The 25,255-nt window shown below is 36.9% G+C and overlaps 1 protein-coding gene across 1 annotated transcript in view; it reads left to right on the plus strand.

Moving 5' to 3' along the window:
* The window catches only part of LOC136267470 (zonadhesin-like), a 57,560-nt gene extending 35,983 nt beyond the window's left edge, over nucleotides 1-21,577 (plus strand). Inside the window, exons 13-28 of the mRNA XM_066062634.1 lie at nucleotides 7,712-7,885; nucleotides 9,963-10,103; nucleotides 10,157-10,363; nucleotides 12,650-13,645; nucleotides 14,186-14,350; nucleotides 18,396-18,419; nucleotides 18,804-18,901; nucleotides 19,072-19,224; nucleotides 19,276-19,365; nucleotides 19,420-19,498; nucleotides 19,554-19,624; nucleotides 20,525-20,653; nucleotides 20,706-20,834; nucleotides 20,886-21,034; nucleotides 21,092-21,251; nucleotides 21,305-21,577. Coding sequence (XP_065918706.1) covers nucleotides 7,712-7,885; nucleotides 9,963-10,103; nucleotides 10,157-10,363; nucleotides 12,650-13,645; nucleotides 14,186-14,350; nucleotides 18,396-18,419; nucleotides 18,804-18,901; nucleotides 19,072-19,224; nucleotides 19,276-19,365; nucleotides 19,420-19,498; nucleotides 19,554-19,624; nucleotides 20,525-20,653; nucleotides 20,706-20,834; nucleotides 20,886-21,034; nucleotides 21,092-21,251; nucleotides 21,305-21,394 — 2,855 coding nt within the window. The 3' untranslated portion in view covers nucleotides 21,395-21,577. The remainder of the gene's footprint in view (nucleotides 1-7,711; nucleotides 7,886-9,962; nucleotides 10,104-10,156; nucleotides 10,364-12,649; nucleotides 13,646-14,185; nucleotides 14,351-18,395; nucleotides 18,420-18,803; nucleotides 18,902-19,071; nucleotides 19,225-19,275; nucleotides 19,366-19,419; nucleotides 19,499-19,553; nucleotides 19,625-20,524; nucleotides 20,654-20,705; nucleotides 20,835-20,885; nucleotides 21,035-21,091; nucleotides 21,252-21,304) is intronic.
* Nucleotides 21,578-25,255: the final 3,678 nt, after the last annotated feature.

Raw genomic sequence — 25,255 nt, forward strand, 5'->3', positions numbered from 1 at the left:
AGGGTGACTTGTTTCTAGCTGAACTCTCTACAGAGTGATTTGTTTGTAGCTGAACTCTCTGCAAGGTAACTTCTTCTAGCTGATCTTTCTACAGGGTGATATCGATTTGTTTGTAGCCGAATTCTCTACAGGGCAATTTGTTTGCAGCTGAACTCTCTACATGGTAGTTTCTTTGTAGCTGAACTCTCTACAATGTAACTTCTTCTAGCTGAACTCTCTACAGGGTGACTTGTTTCTAGCTGAACCCTTTACAAGGGGATTTGTTTGTAGCTGAACTCTCTACAAGGTAACTTCTTCTTGCTGATCTTTCTACAGGGTGATTTGTTTGTAGCTGAATTCTCTACAGGGCAATTTGTTTGCAGCTGAACTCTCTACATGGTAGTTTCTTTGTAGCTGAACTCTCTACAATGTAACTTCTTCTAGTTGAACTCTCTACAGGGTGACTTGTTTCTAGCTGAACCCTCTACAGGGTGATTTGTTTGTAGCTGAACTCTCTACAAGGTAACTTCTTCTAGCTGATCTTTCTACAGGGTGATTTGTTTGTAGCTGAATTCTCTACAGGGCAATTTGTTTGCAGCTGAATTCTCTACATGGTAGTTTTTTTGTAGCTGAACTCTCTACAATGTAACTTCTTCTAGCTGAACTCTCTATAGGGTGACTTGTTTCTAGCTGATCTCTGTACAGGGTGACTTGTTTGTAGCTGAACTCTCTACAAGGTAACTTCTTCTAGCTGATCTTTCTACAGGGTGATTTGTTTGTAGCTGAATTCTCTACATGGTAGTTTCTTTGTAGCTGAACTCTCTACAATGTAACTTCTTCTAGCTGAACTCTCTACAGGGTGACTTGTTTCTAGCTGAACCCTCTACAGGGTGATTTGTTTGTAGCTGAACTCTCTACAAGGTAACTTCTTCTAGCTGATCTTTCTACAGGGTGATTTGTTTGTAGCTGAATTCTCTACAGGGCAATTTGTTTGCAGCTGAATTCTCTACATGGTAGTTTTTTTGTAGCTGAACTCTCTACAATGTAACTTCTTCTAGCTGAACTCTCTATAGGGTGACTTGTTTCTAGCTGATCTCTGTACAGGGTGACTTGTTTGTAGCTGAACTCTCTACAAGGTAACTTCTTCTAGCTGATCTTTCTACAGGGTGATTTGTTCGTAGCTGAATTCTCTACATGGTAGTTTCTTTGTAGCTGAACTCTCTACAATGTAACTTCTTCTAGCTGAACTCTCTACAGGGTGACTTGTTTCTAGCTGAACCCTCTACAGGGTGATTTGTTTGTAGCTGAACTCTCTACAAGGTAACTTCTTCTAGCTGATCTTTCTACAGGGTGATTTGTTTGTAGCTGAATTCTCTACAGGGCAATTTGTTTGCAGCTGAATTCTCTACATGGTAGTTTTTTTGTAGCTGAACTCTCTACAATGTAACTTCTTCTAGCTGAACTCTCTATAGGGTGACTTGTTTCTAGCTGATCTCTCTACAGGGTGATTTGTTTCTAGCTAAACTCTCTACAAGGTAACTTCTTCTAGCTGATCTTTCTACAGGGTGATTTGTTTGTAGCTGAATTCTCTACATGGTAGTTTCTTTGTAGCTGAACTCTCTACAATGTAACTTCTTCTAGCTGAACTCTCTACAGGGTGACTTGTTTCTAGCTGAACCCTCTACAGGGTGATTTGTTTGTAGCTGAACTCTCTACAAGATAACTTCTTCTAGCTGATCTTTCTACAGGGTGATTTGTTTGTAGCTGAATTCTCTACAGGACGATTTGTTTGTAGCTGAACTCTCTACATGGTAGTTTCTTTGTAGCTGAACTTTCTACAATGTAACTTCTTCTATGTGAACTCTCTACAGGTGGCTTGTTTCTAGCTTAACTCTCTACAGGGTGATTTGTTTGTAGCTGAACTCTCTACAAGGTAACTTCTTCTAGCTGATCTTTCTAAAGGGTAATTTGTTTGTAGCTGAACTCTCTACATGGTTGTTTCTTTGTAGCTGAACTCTCTACAATGTAACTTCTTCTAGTTGAATTCTCTACGGGTGGCTTGTTTCTAGCTGATCTCTCTACAGGGTGACATGTTTCTAGCTGAACTCTCTACAGGGTGATTTGTTTGTAGCTGAACTCTCTACAAGGTAACTTCTTCTAGCTGATCTTTCTACAGGGTGATTTGTTTGTAGCTGAATTCTCTACAGGGAAATTTGTTTGCAGCTGAACTCTCTACATGGTAGTTTCTTTGCAGCTGAACTCTCTACAATGTAACTTCTTCTAGCTGATCTCTCTACACGATGACTTGTTTCTAACTGAACTCTCTACAGTGTGATCTGTTCATAGCGGAACTTTCTACTGGGTGATTTGTTTGCAGCTAAACTCTTTGCATGATTGTTTCTTTGTAACTGAACTCTCTACAAGGTGACTTCTTCTAGCTGATCTCTCTACAGGATGACTTGTTTCTAACTGAACTCTCTACAGGTTGATCTGTTCATAGTGGAACTTTCTACTGGGGGATTTGTTTGCAGCTAAACTCTCTACACGATGGTTTCTCTGTAGCGGAGCTCTCTACAAGGTAACTTCTTCTAGCTGATCTCTCTACAGGGCAATTTGTTTGTAGCTGAATTCTCTACAAGGTGATGTGTTTGCAGCTGAACTCTCTACATGATGGTTTCTTTGTAGCTGAACTCTCTATTAGGTACCTTCTTCTAGCTGATCTGACTACAGGATGACTTGTTTGTAGCTGAACTCCCTACAGAATAACTTGCAATGTAATATAATTCTATAATGGAGTAAAATTATAAACGTAGCTGAATGCTCTATTAGGGTGACTGTTCTATTAGAGTATCTCGATCTCGCATATGCTACACGTAGTTGGCTTTGGAATCATAACTCAGCGGTATGTAATCCGATTCTTCTGTACTACTGCAAGGACTTTCTATGATAATTATTCCAGCTACACACCGATTTTCAGCTCACTGCTCTAAGCGGTTTGCTTGGTAGGCGTGAAAATTAATACTTTTTTATTCATAAAAATCGATCGCGTAATTTTGACACAGGTTGGGTTTTGTGTGATATCTCGATGGCCTTTAACTAGATTCCTTTCAAACCACAAAAAGTCACTCCTACGATAGTTACTCCATCTACATAGCAATTTTCAGCTGATTCCTTCAAGCGGTTTACCCTGTGGGCGTGACAGACCTTCGACCTAATTTTACGTAAATAATCGGTCATAACTCCGTGATTGTTCAACGGATTCCTACCAAACCTGGTACTGAGATTCGCGTTAATGAGCCCTTTAAGTGTGCCAAATTTCAGCCCGATTGGAGCACACATTCGTGTTTTATGGCGGATTTTGCAAAGTGTGCGAAAAGAAGAAGAAAAAGTAGAAGAAAAAACGAAGAAAAAAAACCCAAACTTTGGCCGCTCGCATCTCGGAAATGGCTTGAGCGATTTTCTTCAAATTTGGAATGTGGACTCCCCTACCTAGCCGGCACTTCTGTAGCAACTTTGGTTTCAATCGGATAAGGATCACGGAGCTACAAAGGTGTGAAAATCACGTTTACTTTCTTCCTGTAAATATACTCACGGTGTGGCGCGCCGGCTTCTTGGGCCGCACGACACACTACCGTGTGTTTTGATAGTATCTAAGCTTACATCTGTAAAGTTTTTACTATTACAGTAATTTTTATCTGATCAAATTTGGATTATGTAAAGAAATTAAAGAAACATGACCATGCATGCTACAGTTTAGGACTTGATCTGCAACACAATGTGAAATAGCCCTGAGTATAAAGAAATTAGTATAGTATAAGGCAAACCTGTAAAAGATTGAGATACTCTAGTAGAGTAGTCACATAGATTGGTAGGTGACTGCTCTATTAGAGTATCTCGATTTTTGTGCCCATAATTTTCATCCACTCAAAAACAGCCGAGCTGTAAATAAAGAGTGCGACCCTCAAAAGCCTGGGTGAAAAAAGTTGTGAAATCAAAGGTGGCAGCCACGAAATGGTTGCAACAATGATGTTAATGCTGATAAATTTTAACAATGCACACAGCCATTATTAAAATTTTTTAGCATTAACATCATTGCAGCCATTTCTTGGCTGCCACCTTTGATTTCACAACTTTTTTCACCCAGGCTTTTGAGGGCTGCACTCTTTTTATACAGCTTGGCTGTTTTTTAGTGGATTTCACTTCTTTTTGTATTTCCAAAAACCAAATCCTGCACCTTCTTACTGGGATATGATTTCCAGTTTGTTGTATCACAAGTTTTGCTAGCATATAGCACTTATTATGATGACTATTATGATGATGATTGGCATGAGTCAGTCATATTAGTCTGCTTGCAGATCGCCTGGGGGCGAAACTAAGTTAATACTACAAATCTACTACTGATCCAGCTCTGATTTGATGAAATAGCTACTAGATTGAGCCTCAAAGTGTTGTAACAGTAGTATGGTGCTAATGCTCTAATAGAGCACACATTTTTACTTTCACTGAAATCATCTAATAGAACACACATAGAATGTTCTAGAACAATCTAGATTTCTATTGGTAGATCAGTTTTGCTTATTAAGCTAGAATTTTCATTTCTAAGGTAAAAACTAAGTGAAGTGATCAGCCGAGATAGCAGTGGTTCAGTGGTTAAAGATGTGGGCGTTAGGTATAGAGGTCCTTGGTTCAAACTCTGAACATGATGAGTTTATTTTTTTCAACATTTTATGCACCTTTTTTCCCCCAGTGACTGCTCTATTAGAGTATCTCGATCCCGCGATTTTACACTTGCTCGGTTTTTGCTTTATAATTTTTTAGCTGTAGGTCTGTTGCTGTTCTAACCACCAAAGACACTCCTACAATGATCAGCCTATGTGCACATGAATTTTCAAGTTATTCCTCTACTCGGTTTACCCTGTAGCCATGACAACAAAAGTTTCATCTTTTTTTATGTGAATATTTAAATGCTCATAACTCCTTGGATATCTATCAGATTCACAGCAAACTTGGTACGCGAGTGTACCTTTATACGGTCTTTACTTGTGCGGTACAAGTTTGTGTTTTATAACAATTTTTGCAAAGTATGCAAAAAGAAATTGAAGCCCCCGTAGCCCCCCTACGGTGAAGAAAAAAAATGAACAAATTAAAACGAAACTTTGGCCACTCATATCTCAGAAACAGCTAGGGAGATTTCCTTCAAATTTGGTGTGTGACATGGCCTATTTGGCAGGCACCTCTGTAGTGAAACTAGTTCCAATTGGATAAGGGACCATGGAGCTACAACAGTATGAATATCGCATTTTCTTTCTTCCTGTAAATATACTCATGGTGTGGCGTGCCGGCTTCTTGGGCCGCACGACACACTACCATGTGTCCTGATGCTAGCAACTTTTAAGCATGTGCCTTCATGTCTTGCTTTCTGTGATACTGCAAAAAAACATGTGAATGCTATATAATTAATAATAGTCTTATAATGAACCACGATAGTGGGTTCATAATAGGGATCGCCCATGTTTTTTTTGCAAAAAAAAACTGTAATAGAATGCATGTCTAAAACCACCTTGGAAAGCATCCTCCAACATAAAACCACGTTCTGGTGGTTATTTGCAGTGAGTATTGGTTCATTAGTAAGTATCAAGTGAAAAGGAAACAGCGTGTGTATTTGGGACAAAACTGAAATTTGACGTTTTGTTCATAAATATATTATTATTTTTGTTTCACTCATGTACAGCAAAAGTTATCCACTTATTCATGCTAAAAACTATGTAACCATGCTTACTGAGTCCTTCCACTTGTCCATAAGCCTATACTCCACAAATCACCAACTACCCTACACCTCGAATTTTTTCTAAGTTCTCTTTTCCATTACGCAGTTTCGTATACTAAAGAAGCCGTATAACAATAAATTACAGGATTCTGTTGTGTGAGCTCCTTTGTGCTTTGTTGTAGCGTCAGTCAGGGCTAAAAGCTGTAACAGCACTTTTTACACCCAGAAAATTGCTCATAGCATCTCTGCATGGTGAATATAGTCTACTTCTTCCTGTAAGTGCATGATAGCGATTTGCTACAAGCGACCATACAGATGCTCTCTCAGAGACGGCGAAGTAATAGCGCTGATACCAGAGATTATTCATTGCTATGAATATAGTTTCTATAAACCATATTTCCTTTCCATGCAAAGCCTAAAGTTGGGTGTAGTCAGTATTATAGTCTATTAAAATTAAAATTATTTGTGAGAGCCATAATTGTTTGACCACATTAATTGTGTAAACATCATGGCTTCATGCTGCTGATAACCCATGGTTTACAATAGACATTGCAGCTACACAGTTATCTGACTTTATTGTTGTGAATGATGTGTGTGCATACAGATTAGCTACTGTACAGTCTACAGACTTACTGTATAATTATGATGTAGTATGTGAAAATAATTTATTTGTACATGCCACATATTCTTTGTGGGAAGCCGTATGCATTCATACATTTCCTTGCATATCTCTTCTGACATTATATCTACTGTGCACCATAATTATTCTCAGTATAATAATAATTGTACCCCTGAAAAATCTGCATATTCATGATTTCATATTGTGTACGGTCTTGGCTAAAATGATAAATGCACAAACACTGAATGTATCATATCCTTGTCAGTCTTGTGAGAAGTAGCTAGCTCAGTATCATACCATCTGGTGAGTATTCATGAACACTGCATGAAGATACTACAATGACTAAGCGTCCTGACACATGTAGCAAGATGACAGCTGCTGAATATTAGGAATGTGTGTAATGTACATGTACAGTCTTGTGTCCACAGTCAAGAGCAGTCACATAAATACTCTAATAATGCAGTCAAGTGTGTCTGATAACAACAAAGCTTATAACTTGACAGCCACTAATGTAAATTACTATATGTATCTACAACAATTATCATTGTCAATAAAAAAATCCATTACTGGATTAATAAGACGTACACTAACTAGATGAATAAAAAATTGAAAATTTTAAAAGGGGAATAGGGATCGCTGAAAAAACAATAAAACAAGAAGGGATCGCTGAATAAAGCCATGAAACACGAAGGGATTGCTGGGATAGTAATGTAAACCACAAATCCCTATTTTGACTCTCGAGTAATAAATTTTAGTTACATGCTCTGTCATTTTAAAATAGGGATTTGTGGTTTACATTACTACCCCAACAATCCCTTCTTGTTTCATGGCTTTATTCAGCGATCCCTTCTTGTTTCATTGCTTTTTTCAGCGATCCCTATTCCCCTTTTAAAATTTTCAATGTTTTATTCATCTAGTTATTATGGAATTGTTCCTGATTCTTTTTACCACTGATTATTCCAAATTTATCCCGGCACAATGTCCTATTTATAAACATGTATCCTAACCAGAACATCCTTCTTTTATAATTGCACTGCATTAGAATACATTTAGCTGTTCTATTAAGTTTTGATGGATTTTTTCAGTCATAGTTCTGTTCCTGCCTCAGTCTACCTCTGAGTAATAAATGTTTTTTTAGTTAGCTGCTCACTGTTCATGTATTGTTCTGTGTCTTCGTGCTGTTGAGCTTTTAACTGTTTGTAATTCTACTACAGTACAAAACTACAAGTTAAATTTTAGAAGGGTTTCTAGAAGTCCAGGAAACCTCTTTCTGTACCACTCAATTGTACACATGAAATACTTGTGTGTATGTGGATTGTATGTAAATGACTTGTGTTATTTTCCAGCAATTCCATGTCCGGCTGGGATGATCTATCAACAATGTGGTCCATTATGTCCTCAGACATGTGATAATCTTGGTCAACCTTGTGAAGGTGGATGTGGTGAAGGTTGTTTCTGTCCTGTTGGACAAGTACTGATGAATGGAGTGTGTGTGGATGATTCTCAGTGTACTGTAACAAGTTGGTATCTGCATTCTGTTCATTTATGCCAGCATACTGTGTAAATTATATTTGTTGTATATTCCTTTTACTTTACCAGAACTGCCTTTAAAAAACTTGTGGATTTGCTACTTATTTTTTCATAGCAATTTACTGAACATCACAGTAATACAGTGACCCATCCATTGGAACTATGTATCATTCTATTTCCATCAAATAAATTTTTTCATTAAGAATATTGGACAAATTTACGTACATGTTAAAGTATAGCCGCGAGTGCTATATGAAAAATAAAATACGAGGTGTGCAGCCAAGTACTTTATTATTCATATAGCACCAGCAAGGCTATGCTTTAAATGATTTATGGAACTTTCTACTCGTGTAGCTTCACCATACACTAGAACTCGTAATTAACATGCATTGCACGAACTATTAGCAGCCTTAACACACATAAACCAGTTTAACAAAGTAACTCACGCATAGTTCACCATAATTTGGCATGGAAGACATTCATCGCGTATTTTGGCAGGTTTTGCTCACAACCCACAATCGATTCTATTGTGAGCCACATGGCGAAATATTTCTGTGATATCTCCAAGACTTGTCCATTTACATTAACAAACGTAACAGCAGCGTTGCCTTCTCCCACCCATCATCGAAGCATTTAGGTATGTCTATAAAAGTAATCCGGTTAGGTGGTAGAAATCGTATTGGCTGGGATGATTTATCACTCAGCGCGGCGAGGCTATCAGCCTTCACCGGCGTGGGTGATTAGTCGTACTGGCACGAGTCCCATAGGCCATTAGCCCACACCAAGGCACATGGGCAACTGTGCTTTATTACCCACAAAGAGTGCTTTATTGCACCGCAAAGAGTTCTTTATTGGTTTGAACAAATAAAGCACTCTTTACGGTGCAATAAAGCACTCTTTGTGGTCGATGAAGCAGTTGGCCGGCTGAGAGTGTACTTTATGAACTTTAAAGTACACTTTTCCCTTTGATCTTGCCCACGTAAAGTTCTATAAATGTGACCGGATTTCACATAACAAGGCTTCCACACACACAAAATCAAACTTACGATTTTACCAGAAATGGATTGCTGGTCTAATACACTATCATATTTCACACTGTACTTCCTTCAGCACTGACAAGTCTGGTTTCTGTAGCAGCTTTCTTCCGACCCTGTCAAAGCCACGAGTGTGAGATTGGCACCATGAAATGGCCATGGCTTTGTGATAATGGTGTGTAGTGAGCTGGGACTTCACAGAGAGCTCGCCAATAGTGTTCTCAGTCAATTTGGAGTAATTTGAGGGCCATGGAGGGCCATGGAGAGCCCAAACTTGGCCTCTGGATTCCAATCGTCTTCTTACTCCATTTTATACCCGTATATTAAGACCACTGTCCACCCCCACCCTCCCACCCTATTACTACCACCTGTGATATTATTACCGGCTCGAAAAAAGCTGCTCAAAACAGGGCAAATTTTGGGTATCAGAAATGTATACACCCACTCAGTGATAGCTAGTGCACAGATGAACAATTGGTACAAATTTTGTTTGCACAGCTGTAGGCACTGGGAAGTTATTACACAATGATTCCTTAAAATCGCCATATCTCCTAACAAAGCTTTGTGCGTCGAAGCCTTGTTTTGTCAAATTCAGTCACAAATGGATAGAAATATGTCTGCAGTAAACATAGTATTAGTTTGATAACAGCATACGTATTCACTTACATACATGTGACTGAATTTTGGAAAATCACCCATATGGGCCATGTGAAATAATTAGAATTTTCATGTTTAGTAGGTTGCTAATAACCGTTTTGAAAATATTTCAAGTAATTTAAGGTATTGAGAATGGTTTAAATCCATCAACAAGTAGATTTGCTCTATAAAGTTTGTGGTTTGATTATTAAATATTTTAGGTGGCAAATGCACCCATATGGGATATATTTCCGAAATTCGGTCACATACGATGCCATAGTTAGTTATTCTTTATAGCTTGTTTTAAATTGTAATTATTCCTTATCAAAATAATTACACTGCTGCAATTGACTTGTATAGACATTTCTATTTTAGTCTTCTCTTCTTTTTATTTTAGATCTCACTGTGGAGTTCTCAGCAGACAGGTTCAGTAGCTCTGAAAAAGATCCCTTCCTTACTGTAGAATTGGAATTACGAGGAGGCACAATTCAAACTCCATTTGACATTAATGTTATTCTCTCAGATGTAACAGCTACAGGTAAGTAAACAAATGTTATCACACGTTGATCATGATAGTGTTTTTACTAACAGGTGGTATTGACTATGATGACACCACATTGGTTGCCACTTTTGATGTTGGGGATCTTAGATCAACTGTTGGTGTGCCTGTATACCTTGATGATGACATTGAAGGAAGAGAAGAGTTTATGATCACATTAGGTATCCCTCCATTGCTAAGTGGCAGAGTGTTGGCTGGTAACCAGAAAACTGCTATTGGAGTTATCAGTGATCCTGATGGTAAATATCATTGTACTACTCTATTGAAATAAGCAAGCTCTAATAATAGTGGATGGTTGGGGTTAACCCTCTCCACTATTATTATTTCTTGGTATATTGCTATATTTTTTAACCTTATCATGTCAAAAATAGTTGTGATTTTAACTTGAGCACTATGTAAGGGACAACAAAAGCATGCATTTTTGCAATCTTAGTTGCTTTGATGTGTTAACAAGAATGAGCTCAAGTGAACAGTTTGGTAGGTTTAAATACATGACATGGCATGAAAAGTGAAGAAAAAAGGTCCAAGTGTGGTATATTCAGGCAGCTCTATTAATGAATAGAGACAATAAGTACTAGTATATTAAAAATTATAAATTTAAAAATGAAGTAGGGTTTCAAGCTATAAAAAGTAGTGAAACAAGAGATGAACAATGGTAGCTATTACAGTATAGCTCAGTGTTAAATCCCTTCTTTGGCATAGTATAACAATTGTTTTGTGTTCAATGCCAAAGTAGGGATTTCCCACTGAGCTATGCTGTAATAGCTACCATTGTTCATCTCTTGTTTCACTACTTTTTATAGCTTGAAACCCTACTTCATTTTTAAATTTATAATTTTTAATATATTAGTTTGTTTAATTTTTTTGTTAAAGCATACAGCTAGCTATAAACATGTGACTGTTTTATTAGGGTGACTGCTGTATTAGAGTATCTCTAGTCAGCCTGCAAAGAAGTGCTTGCCCCAAAAAGGGGTGTGGTCATCGTGGTTTCGATCGATTATTAGACTAGATGAATCAGCCTACCAACTTGAGGGTGTGTGGTCACAAATACAGCTAGTGTAAAAGGAGCGTGGTCATCGTAGTCTCGATCGATAGATCGATAATACGTTGAATAAAGAATGGGCGTGACCTTGTTACCTATCGTGGAGTACTGTACAGTCGGGGGCCATACAGTAGCGTGGTCTAAGCGCTTTAAATAATATTGTGGCGTCTATTATGCTGCTTAAAGAAAGTGTTGATACAGAAAATTAATGCCTCGGTATGGTTTCGTTGGATGAAGAAGAAGACAAGCAGCCTGATTGAAGATAAAAGAAAAGACAAGGCGCACAGGGCGCACACTTGTCGGAATCCCAAAAGGCACATCCCACTGGTGAGTTTGTTGTTGTGGCGTAAAATGGTGACCGTGCATTGCTTTGTTTGGGCTCTAGGCTTGCGACTGTGGTCAGTGAGTGAGTGAGTGAGTGAGACGAAATTTCGAGTTTTGACGATTTAAAAAAAATTCTATATCCGGCCGCCAGTAAGTGTATTCTTGTTTTTTTAATGCTACATTTGATGTTAGATGGACTAATATTATTCCGTAAAGGTGATTTTTGTCGCATAAGAAGTTTCTAAGGTAGTTTTTAAGGGCGGTATTTTTGGCAGCGCACGTCACTTTTGATGCAAACCCTACTTAAACAGTACTACCATACTGTTTGATAAATTATTTCTTTCTCAATATATTAAAAATCAACTTTTAGTAGCTTTTGCAAGTTATTTCCAAAGTATTGGGAAGGCCACAGTTGCATTAAAGTTATAATGTGAGGCTTTTCTTTACCAGAAGCTCATTGTTATATGTAAAACAAAGAAGAAGTCACCATAATACAAAAGCCATACTAGACACAAGTACAGCAATTGTGCATGTAAATAAGCAAATACTGTGTTTAAGTTATTGATTGTGAAATAAAGTAGGGATTTAAGTTAGGAACCCTCCAGTTATGTTTACATAATAATGAGCATAATAGGTGCCTGAAAGTAGTGCATGAGCATAGTGCTAGTATAACAGGCGGAGCACCTGTGTTATCAAAATACATATATCACAAAAAAGATTTGTATACTCTACTAGATCAGTCAGACAATAGACAGTTGACTGTTCTATTAGAGTATGTAGGTTTTTTTCTGTGACATGCATTATGACAAGCAAGATTTAGAGTCTGCACTTCAGCAGCTTACTGAATTCTCATAAAGTGCAAATTTACATAGGAACTGAGGTACAAATATTGAGCATAATAGGTAAATATTGAGCAGTGCAGCATAGCATATAATGAGCATAATCCGCGGGTTCCCATTTTAAGTACTGAAAAGGACATGGTGGTATTATAATATAATTAGCTTTGTGGAAAAATCCATACAAATTGTAATAACATTAATTGTAAGAATTTTCTGCAAAAGCTAGCTGTATTGCATTGCTATCTCTTCTAAACTATTAATTATTTGATTTCATAATTCATTTATTGTAACCATTTAAGGTACATAGTTTGATACAATAGGTTGTGTCTTGAATGGACTATGCTATGACTATGGTGAACAGATTCAGCTAAACTGTTCCACAAGATGTACATGTATGCCTAGAGGAATGTTCACTTGTGAAACTGTACCTTGTACTTATGATGGACCAACATGTGAAGTTGACGGTGATCCTCATTACAAAACATTTGATGGGCTCTGGCATCACTTTCAAGGATTATGTGAATATGTTATCACTAAACCATGTAATAGTGATGATTTTATCATTTCTGCTGGTAATTTTGGACATGACGAAGGCTCTGTATCTTGTGTGGGCTTTGTAAGAATTAGAATTCCAAGTGAAAACCTTGAAATTTTATTGCAACGAAGTGATTTTGGGAAAGTTACAATAAATGGAAATCAATTGGGTAATGGTGAACAGTATGAAACTGATAGTGTTGATGTAGTTCGTTCTGGTGGATATCCTATAGTATTCCTTAAGACACGACGTGTCTTTGTGTTTTATGATGGGATATATCGTACTCAAGTTACCGTATCAAAATCATTGGTAGGACAACTTTGTGGACTGTGTGGTAGTTACAACCATACAATAGATGATGATCTACAGTTGCCAGATGGAACAATCATTCCTCTACCAGACTTTAGAGGTGAATCACTAGAAATTGGTGGAGCTATCAAGGACTTTGGTGATAGTTGGATAATACCAAATCCTAACAGTCCAGGATGTAATGGAGATGAACGCAGTAGAAGAAATGCTCCAGGTGTTGCTAACTGTTCTACTGATCCTAGTATTGTATCAGAAGGACAAACTAGGTGTAGCGTTTTGGAACAAGATCCTTTCATTGCCTGTCATGGCATAGTTAATGTCACACAATATGTAGTCAATTGTGAATTTGACTATTGTTGTTGTAATGAGACAGAACGTGAAGATTGTTACTGTGATGCGTTATCCAGTTATGCAAGTGCTTGTGCTGATGCTGGAGTGACAATACCAAATTGGAGATCAGCTGAAATTTGTCGTACGTTGAAATAAATGTATACTTTATTTGTTGTGTAAAACTAAAAGTCACCATTCACTTGTGCTTGATTGACCAATTCACAAACCTTGAGATAGTTTTATACTTACATGGTCAATAAATTCTGCCTTAACCACTTTTCAATCACCTCTGTACATTTGTGAGCTTGTACCCAGATAGTTTAGCGAAGTTAAAAGATTTTTTGTTGTTAAGCAGTTTCTATAGTTTAATCATTACAGCAAACTGCACTTGTGATTTTATAATAATCAATTCCTACTTGCCAGTTTTAATTAGAACATAATAGCGATTTATTTTTATAGCAGCTCGTGCTTGCAAATTTGCAGGAAAATGAATAACGCATGCACAAGTTTATTCTTGTCAAAGAAAATTTAGAAAGATAAGTATTCATAACTAGATTCTGCTCAAATTAGGTAAGAAAGATAATTCAGAGTACATAGCAAAGGAAATTATACAATATTCTTAGTATAATTCTGTTTGGCCACAGCCATTCTGTAAACTAAATGTTTATCTATTGTTCCACAGCACGTCCATGTCCAGCTGGGATGATATATCAACAATGTGGTTCATTATGTCCTCAGACATGTGATAATCTTGATCAACCTTGTGAAGGTGGATGTGCTGAAGGTTGTTTCTGTCCTATGGGAGAAGTACAGATTGATGGAATGTGTGCAAATAATTCAGAGTGTGGTGAGTTACTGACAAAATATAGCTATGTTATAGCACCACATTCTTGAGTGAAGCACCTACAAGTCACATAATTATCAAACAGTACAGTAGTACCGTTTAAGTAGGGATCCAGTGACAATTTCATGCGCCGCCCAAAACTTGCCTTTGAAAATCATCCAAGAGACATCTTACGAGATGAAAATCACCTTTACGGAATAGTACTAGTCAATATAATATATAATACAGCATTAAATATAACAAAACACTTACAGGTGGCCAGATATAGAATTTTTTAAATCACCAAAACTTGAATTTTAGACTGACTGCCTGACTAACTGACCACACCCACAAGAGCCTAGAGGCCAAATGAAGCAGCGCACAGCCACGATTTTATGCCACAATAACAAACCGAGTAACAAACTCTCCAGTGGGATGTGCCTTTTGGGGTTCTGACGAGTGTGTGCCCTCTGCTCCTTGTCTTATTTTAATCTTCACTGAACCTGGCTGCTTGTCTTCTTCATCCAATGAAACCATATCGAGGCATTAATTTTCCGTATCAACACTTTTGTTAAGCACCTATAATAGTTGCCACAAGATTACTTAAGGCATTTAGACTACACTTATTGTACGGGGAGGCACCGGTACTAGATAGCTACCTATATCTTCACAAGTTCATGCCCATTCTTTATTTTATGCATTATCAATCTATCGATTGAAACCATGATGACCACACCCATTTTACGCTAGTTGCATTTATAACGGAATAGCTAGTCAGTGACCACACACCTTCAAGTTGGTAGGCTGACTCGAGATACTCTAATAATTGATTGAAAGCATGATGACCATGCCCCTTTTTGGGCAAGCACACATCTTTGCAGGCTGACTTGAGATACTCTAATACAGTAGTCACCCTAATAAAACAGTCACGTGTTTATAGCTAGCTGTATGCTTTAACAAAAACTAAACAAACTAGTATATTAAAATTATAAATTTAGAAATAAAGTTGAGATCCAAGCGATAAAAATAGTGAAACAAGGGATGAACAATGATAGCTATTACAGCATAGCTCAGTGGGAAATCCCTACTTTGGCATTATATATATAGCAATTATTTTGTGTTCAGTGCCAAAGTAGGGATTTCTCACTGAGCTATGTTGTAATAGTTACCATCGTTCATCTCTTGTTTTACTACTTTTTATTGCTTGGATCCCTACTTCACTTTTAAATTTATAATTTTTAATATACTATTGTACTTCAACTCCACAGGAATATTGTTACTTAATATATCCCTAATTCTCATTGGAAAGCTTGCACTTTTTTCACAGCTTGTCTATTTTAATAGCCCTAAGTAGCTGGTGTTAGGGCCTCCTTTTTACTTGTCTTGTTTTTTTAATTTTTTATTACAGGAATGAGGAAGAGTGCAGAATTGTTTGTACTATATGATAAAAGTGTGGCCCCAAAAATTCCAGGACAAAGAAGTGTGAAGTTAAAGGTGACAGCTAAGAAATCGCTGCAATTATGTTAATGGCAATCATTTTAATGATGACAGTGATCATTGGTATTCAAAATCATTGCGGTCATTTCTTGGCTGCCGCCTTTTATTTCACACCTTTTCAGCCTAGACTTTTTTAGGGCTGCAATATTTTTACAGCATGGCTGTTTTGGTATAGATTTCACTTTTCTTTTCACCACTGCAATGCCCAAAGCCAATTATTAGATGGCTTTTGGACTTGCATTATTTTTTTCTATTGTAATACTTGTTTATGATGTATTACAGGTGTATTTTGCTGTTTGTACGTAATACAAATATTATATAACTGCTTTAGACTCTATTTCACATTACACTCAGATTACTTACCTCATCCACGGCTGTTTCTGCTGTAGGCTCGGCAAAAGCAGCTGGTTTTCTTACAATAATATTAGCGCCATGGCAACTATGCATCCTCACGTGACTGAATAATCGCGCTTGTTAAATCACTGCACATGAATAACGCATAGCGATTGGACAAACCCGATTTTGAGCATATGTCATATTGTGCTTAAAGGCGTGGAGTATATTAGAAAACAAGGTGGAGTATATGAGATTTATTACCCACCCAAAACAGCCTAAATAGAGTCTAATGTGACATGCATTATCTCAACAGAGTGACTTACACTGTATTTGTAGTAGTGCATAAATGAATGCTTCTGAAATTCGAATGTTCATTTGTTTGGGAGCATTTGAATATGAATTCATAACATTCGAATCTTTACGTGGGCGCCCAGTGTATATAATTAGGCCACATGGAGCTGAAAATAGTACAGGACATGATACGCACCAGGTGTCAAGTTGTTAACATGTAGCATGTACTTCACTACTCTTTACACTTAGTTAACAACCTGTTATCTACAGTCAGGTGCATGTGAAGCCAAAAATGCTACACCCGACAGCTACCACGCCGTTGATTGCAGCAATAAAACTACTTCGGTACAACTGTTTACACTCACTTTACTGTCTACACCAAAGAGTATTTCAACAAGTAAGTGCACAGAATCCTCACAACAATAAGTATTACTCCTTAGATTCAATAAATAAAAAAAATTGATTGTGGGTTTTAAATATTATCAAACATTTGAATGCTCAATTCTAGCATTCGTTTATGCAGTAATTTGTAGCTTAACTTTCTACAGGGAAGACTTCGTTACTTACTGTAGCTAAAAAGTGACTATAGTAGTATTCTACAAGGTGACATGTAACGTAACTGAACTATCTACATGGTATGGTGTAACTGATGCATACAGAGTGACTTGTTTTTAGCTGAATTCTTTGCAGATTGCATGAAATGTACTCTAATAAGGTGACTGTACTATTGGAGTATTTGATCATGCACTGGTTTCATGTAGTTGGTTTTCTATTTTTTAACTCCAATTTCGTCTAAACCACTGAACTATATATATACATATAACAGTAATTAATCTTCTTACATGCCTTCTGATTTTCAGCTCATTCCTTTTAGCAGATTGTCTGGTAGGGGTGACAACAACTTACTTTATATAAGCAAGAGTAGATCGCTTGCCAGCTACATCTATTGTTGCCATTTTTGTTTTAATTCCACAACTTATCTTGACCCACAAAGGTTGCACTATGATGGTTACTCCATGTACAGACTGATTTTCAAATCATTTAGTGGTTTAACCTACAGGTGTGACAGAAAGTGTGCAGCACACATGTACATAATATATGAGTGTGTGTTTAAGTTCTTTAAGTAATTGTACACATGCATTTGTGACCGGATCTGCAACAGGCACCTTTTTCACATGCAAAATAACCCATACTTTTAACTTTAAAACTTCCTAACTTCTTTTATCATTTTGTATACCATACGCATGTTGAGAATCATTCACAGAAGAAAATTTTGCTGTTTTAGATGCATTCATAAATATTTTGTTGCATATTTTCCTATCATTTGTAAAAGTATATTAAAAATGAAAATCCTTTGTACCCTCTCGATCCCTTAGTAGGTGCTGTGGAGCCGCTTCCTCACATGATTTCATGCCTTAGCTGGCTAGCTCATGCAATGCTAGCTAGCTACACACAATGGTACATATACAGTAACCGTCTGAAATTAGTGAAGCTATAATATCCAACTACCTTTTGATACAAAAATCAGCTTTGTCAGCATAAGGAGTCAATTGTTATAACAGTTTGTTAGCTCATATACTGTATTTTACCAGTTAATAGCCACAACTACGCTATTTTCTTGGCATAAAACAACTCTTTTATGTAATTTCTCCTTCAAACGTGTGTCCTCAATACTTGCTTCAGCATACTCAGATACAAGGTGTGGTTCTTATCTGAGGGTGGCTCTTTTGTCAATAATTCAAGGTTGCACTGTAGCCACTATCCAGGGCAACTATTATGCAAGCCACAGCTATTAACCGGTCAATTACAGTATTTATTATGTGGATAAGGTACTTTTTCACACATTTGGTCACATTTGCAGATATGCAAAATGCATGGTGTTATAGACACAGTGTGTAATTATCATTGTTTGTCTTCTGTCAAAATTTTATATTGCATCTGACAGAGATTACATCAAGGCGACCATCAGGTATGTATTATATCATATGTGGTGTTGTGCAGTTATAAGTGATTCTATCAGAGCTAGTACTGTATGGCTTCAGATTTTCTTATGTCCATGTGACCTTGTGTATCTCTGGGAATTGCAGTTATAACACCCGGCCAAAAGTTAAACTGTATAGTTTTTAATTTACATTTGAACTGAATTGGCAGTGCTTTAGGGTTTATCATTCATCATTTGCTTTGTGTATGTATAGGTGAATTAACATCTGTGAGAATTATGAAGGAATTAAGTTTTGCACAAAATGAAGCACCTCTTCTACTTTTTGTGTTTTTCTTGTCTCTAGTTTTGTAAAATTCCTTCACAAACTATATTATAACATGACTGATTGTACTTTTGCTTCTTCATATACAGATGATAACAATTTGCTAGGACTAGAGGAATGGCAGGGAGCACTGATTGTTGTAGTGGCAGCATTGCTAGCACTTGGATTTTGTATTGCATTAGGCCTGGTAAATGTGATTACTATACGGCTGGAAATTTTAAAGGGCAAATAGTTATTATCTTTTATCAAGCTGTTTGAAAACTTTCACAACCTTTTCACTTAAAATACCATATATGTCCGGCCCTCAAATTTCTAGCTGTACAGTATGAAAAATTAATCAAGTTTCAAATTATATAGATGGTTGGAACTATCTGTAAGCACACAAGAAGAAAGTCAACTAAGCCACCTAAAAGAAAGGTGTCTTCTGCAGATGATAATTTGGAATATGTGCCATTAGAGACAGCAACAAGTGTTCCAACTAGCCCATCCAAAATGGCCACATTTTATCCGGTAAAATATATTCCTTCATTTTATAGTTACCATTACAGTATGTACATTTAGAAAACTACTACACCCAAAACAGATCCCCTTACAATTGATCAACTAGATAAAAATACTAAAGAAGCTTCAAAACTCCATCAAGAATTTGAAGTGAGTGTGAGGATACATTAAATTTTGTGTTATTGATTACAAACTATACTGTAGTCTATTCCTAAACTGATCATCACTGAAACAGTCTATGCTGGCATACAAGACAAGAACAGAGTGGATGGCTACCTCCCAAGTAAGCCTAGATGTCAATTATGAGAACTATATGCACCAGTGTATATTTGATACAGCACCTGATTCACGTGTTCTTCTGTCTTCATCATTCCCCGAGTCTACTTACATAAATGCCAACTATGTTAAGGTTTGGAAAATGCTACATTGTGTGACTATTTCTATAAGTACCTCATATAAAAATTTGAGATCTTATGAGCCACTGTTCAAGGAAAGATGCACTTTAGCAAGCATAGACTAGGGCTTCTTACACAAGTAGCGTATGAGATACTGATGTTGGGAGAGACCTTGAGCATTCAAATGGCTTAAAACTTAAATATAGAATTGGTTCATTAATGTGATAATACAATGAAAGTATATTTGTAAATCTTCTTGTGCAGCTGTGCATGTATACACTGACAAAATAAAACTTACAAAAGTGATATACTGTACTCTATTTGTAATATCTGAATGCAAATCACTGTTCGAGAATGATTTGTACATTAAGTTGATATAATATTATATGCAGGATCTCCATTGCAAACTATTCCCCACCAATAGGATTAGAGTAAAAACTGATGGTTTTGTATAGGTTAAAGTTACATTTACAATGTAGCTAACAACATCTGATCTGTAAGAAATGAGAGACCCCCAAACAATCTTTTAGTAAAAGTGCTCATGTAAAGAAATAAATGTACTGCAAAATTCATGTTGCTGTTAATTGTTGTGATGTAATGCATGTTATTTCTCACTACTTTTATGCTGCCAAACTAAATGGTGTATCAGGTTCCTGCTGTAAATTTGGATATAAAGGAAGGAGGCTCCTAAACTCTTGGTAACCTTCTTCCCTACAGCCCTGCTCAATTATCCTATATAGGGAAGATTGTTTCCATATATATGTAGACACGTATGTAGTTTGATTTATACATATCCTATTCATTGTGTCTTGTATGTTCATTTTCCAACATCAAGTAACATTATGCAAACATTTTTTAATGTATGGTGTATGTACATACACATGGTAAAGACATGCACATGACACAACTATTAGGGCTATGAAAGAGCAGAGAAATATTACATAGCCACTCAAGCACCACTACCTAATACTATCAATGACTTCTGGAAAATGGTGTGGGAACAGAAGCCAGCACTGATAGTAATGGTCGAAGAAGACAATGAGGTATGATGTGTGCTATTAAAGGACACAGTATACATTGACTGTGTTTGAACAGACCATAGCATATTGGCCAGACACTAATGAGATAGTACACAAAATGTATGGTCTGATAACTGTTACTGTGAGGAGACGAATTATCAAGGAAGACTACACGATCACCACTTTCAGACTAGCTCATGCTGATGTAAGGATAACTAGTTAATGAAATAGTGTATTCAGTGAAGTGTGTTAACAGGAGGAGAAGTACATAGATATACAACACTACTGGTATAAGAAGTGGGGGGCTTATCAACTTCCTAAAAGTACAGCTGGAGTGATTGCTTTTCTGCAAGAAATTATTGAAGCTAAGAAGTCTCTACCCGGTCCAATAGTAGTCCACTGCAGGTATACAACAAAATGTGTAAATGCTTGGTATTTCACCTACCATGTATCATTACATAGTGATGGACTGGGTCGTAGTGGAGCATTGATAGCCACTGACATAGCAAGACAACAATTAGAGAATGAAAAACAAGTTCATGTTGTTGATATTGTCACCACCATGAGGGAAGATAGAGGAGGGATGATATCAACAAACGAGCAATACACGTTTGTTTATCAGGTCAGTGAAGGTACACTGTATATGTGTAGCTGTAAATGTTCAATTTGTTGTAGGTTTTAAGTGACTGGGCAAAGAGTCTACTTGCATCAGAGCCTTTGATGGATACTGAAATGACAGGCAGCACTGAACATCTTGTGCCTTGATCTAAAGCTTAACTACTTTTTTGATGTACACTTGTTAAATGATACTGTTTCTCTTTACCACGTATCATGCATATGTTAACAATTGTATTTGAACTTAAACCACAAATATGTGGTGTATCCATATTGTCATTGTTAGTGTACATTAGAAGGAGCTTATCATAGTTCATAATATTTACTATTGTCTAATGCAAAACAACTAAGCTGTAAAAAGGATGCAGTGGTACTGCAAGTAGCCTCTGCAACTGTCAATGTGCAATCTAGACTTATTCCAGGTACTAAATCATCTCTGCAACAACTACTCTAGCCTTGCACCAACTATGCTGGCATTATTTCAAGCATAATAGGCTAGTAAAAGCATCAAGTGTTATACCAGCATAAGGCAATGCAAAGTTAATGATATGTTTCTGGTCCTATATACCATTTCTCCAAAATTGACCAGGTGACCAGGCAACTTTTTGATATGGTACTCCACGTTTGACATAACAGCACATAGAATTTTAGAAACAAAGTTAATGTATAAAGTTAGTGCATCTTTATAAGAAAGGAATGTTTACAAGACATGAAAACCTTTCAACAGATATAAAATATTATATATTATAGTATATATGATGATTGTGCAATTCATTCAGCAAAAAAAATGACCAGGAAGGGAACCAGATACATATAGTTAACTTTTCGTGGCCTTATATAATAGGACAATATTTAAGAATTTTAATTAAATGCACAATGTGTGTGCCAAAAATACTGCAGTAAAATGTACAGTGCACACTATCACTGCATTTCATATCAAAACATCTTGAAATGTCATTGTTTTTACTGAATACTGATTATTCACACTTCATGGAAGTAAGATCGAGATATGTACTCTAATAGAGCACACACAGAGAGAGAACCATCATTATTAAATGAGGAGACATGTAAATACGTTACAATATTGATGAGACCTTGGTTGTCATGCAGCCACAACCAGACTCTTTAAAGAGATCTGTGTGGACATGGTAAGGTTAAACAAACAAAAAGAGCCCCTAAACTACATACAAAAATAGAATCACTAATACAAGCATCAAGAAATCCTGATGCACTCTAATAAAAACAGTCAGGTCTCAAGCATAATCTTGATTTTGGGAACATGATAATAAAGGCTAAATTTTTTAGCACTTATAGGCAGTTTTCAAAGTATAACTGGCTCAAGCCTAAACTACTCTTATTATTATGCACCTTGACTGAAGCTCATGAACACTCTATACACCTTGCCGTAAAGAAGAACTCTCATACAATCCCTATTGGAATATTGTACGACTGTAGTAATCATGGCTCACAGAACACACCAAGTCTCAATGACTACTAGAGATTGGCCCACCATAATCCACTGCTTGAAGTTTCTCAGTTTACTAGAGTGGTACATCTCCAGTATATGGAACAGTTAATTGTTTGTTATTTTAGTAGTTTTTCAGTAAACCCGCATTCACTGATGTTTCACTGAGAGTTTAAAACTTAGTAAAACAATATGTTCCATATACTTAAAGTTACTGATATTTTACTATCAGTATAACTGGGTACAACTACAGTAAAGCAGCTTAACTAATTAGTAAACTAAGAACCTTCGAGCAGTGATCATGAATGGCATTCATGATTTATGTACACTTCAGGTCTCACAGAGTAGCCATCTCAACTGATATAGAAAAGGCCTCTCTACATGTCAACTTCGACAGAGTTTTCTACAATACACATATGTGACTGGGCCTGCGAAAATAGGGCACATGATTTTTCTACTTTTTCAAACTTTCATCATTCATAACTTCTTGTACTATTATGCTATATCAATGCAATTTTCAGCTCTTAGTCAGCATTTAATTGGTTTTATGATGCAAGTTACAGAATGCAAATATTCTGTTCCAGTACTGAGATACGAACTGTTGTGTGAAAAGGTGTAGTTTGTGCCCACATGCCCAGTCACATATATAGTCTACAAACATTTTGTTTCAAGATCGTCCTGTTTGGCGCTACCTGTTCACCTACCATGCTTCATGCCATGTTATGTTGCCACCTTCAGAACATTAAACTCACCTGCCAGACACATCATGAAACAAGCAAACTTCCACCTTAGCACTTGGGCTTCCATCTGCTATCAACTGCAATACCTGACAAAAGCAGACAATATTGCTGACAGCAATACTACAGTCAGTGTCCTTGTCTTACTATGGAACATTAACACAGACACCTTACATTTTGCTGTCAAAACAACAGTTCCTGATAACAACACCTGGCAAAGGAATGTACAGTGAGATGAACCACTACTCCAATTTCTCGAAGAACAGTGGATCTCCATAGCAACTGAAATACAACATGCCACTAATTTACTAGTCACAGATAACACTTTACAGAAGACCCAGCAACAGTAGATCAGCTACACATTTTTGTAGATGCTAGCACAAAGGCTTATGATATATACCTCAGATCTGGCAATCATACTCCAACACCAAAGTTTATTAATTTATTACTTAAAATGCTTTTTGATGTAGGAGAGCCTGCATCAAAGATCTGTGGGAAACCTGCGTCCACAGCCAGAAATGTACAGCTATACATTAATTAACTAAATTACAATTACTTATTACTAAAATTACTCAACTATGTTGTACTTATTACTAGTTTGCAGATCAGTGTCAGTAATTAAAGAAGGAGAAAACTGGTTGTCTTGAGCATCAGTGGCATGGGCATAAGAGATGAAATGAACAGGATTGATCAGAGTTGAAATTAACCGTAAAATGGTCCCATAGATGTTTTGTAAGTTTTTGTTTGACGACATAAAGTGGGAAGGATCATGTGGCGTGCGGCCCAAGAAGTGGGCGCGCCACACCGTGACTATATTAACAGGAAGAGAGAAAACGCAATTTTCACATCTATGTAGCTCTGTGATCTCTTATCCGATTGGAACCAAATTTGCTAGAGACGTGCCGCCCTGTTAGGGGAGTCTACATACCAAATTTGAAGAAAATCGCTCCAGCCATTTCCGAGATACGAGCGAACAAAATTTCGTTTTAATTTCTTCGTTTTCTTTTCTTCTTCATCTTCATTTCGCACACTTCGCAAAACTCGCCATAAAACACGAATGCGTGCTCGGATTGGACTGAAACTTGGCACACTTAAAGGGCTCATTAAGGTGGATCTCCGTACCAACTTTGGTAGGAATCCGATGAACATTCACGGAGTTATGATCGATTATTTGCGTAAAATAAGGTCGAAGGTCTGTCACGCCTACAGGGTAAACCCCTTGGAGGAATCAGTTGAAAATTGATATGTAGATGGAGCAACCATCGTAGGAGTGCCTTTTTGTGGTTTGAAAGGAATCGGGATAAAGACCATGGAGATATGACACAAGACTCAACCAATGTCAAAATTACGCAATCAATTTTTATGAATTAAAAAACTATTACTTTTCGTGTCTACCAAGCAAACCGCTTAGAGCAACGAGCTAAAAATCAGTATGTAGCTGGAATAATAATCATAGAAATTCCTTGCAGTAGCACAGAAGAATCGGAACACAAAAATCATTGAGTTATGATTCGAAAGGCAACTACGTGCAGCAAATGCGAGATCGAGATACTCTAATAGAACAGTCACTCTAATAAAGCATTCAGCTGCATTTATAATTTACTCAGTTATATTACATTGCAAGTTATTCTGTAGAGAATTCAGCTACAAACAAGTCACCCTGTAGTCAGATCAGCTAGAAGAAGGCACCTAATAGAGAGTTCAGCTACAAAGAAGCCATCATGTAGAGAGTTCAGCTCAAATAAATCACCCTGTAGAGAATTTAGCTACAAAACAAATTGCCCTGTAGAGAGATCAGCTAGAAGAAGT

Source organism: Dysidea avara, chromosome 9 (assembly GCF_963678975.1).
Source record: "Dysidea avara chromosome 9, odDysAvar1.4, whole genome shotgun sequence".
NCBI classification, from domain to species: domain Eukaryota; kingdom Metazoa; phylum Porifera; class Demospongiae; order Dictyoceratida; family Dysideidae; genus Dysidea; species Dysidea avara.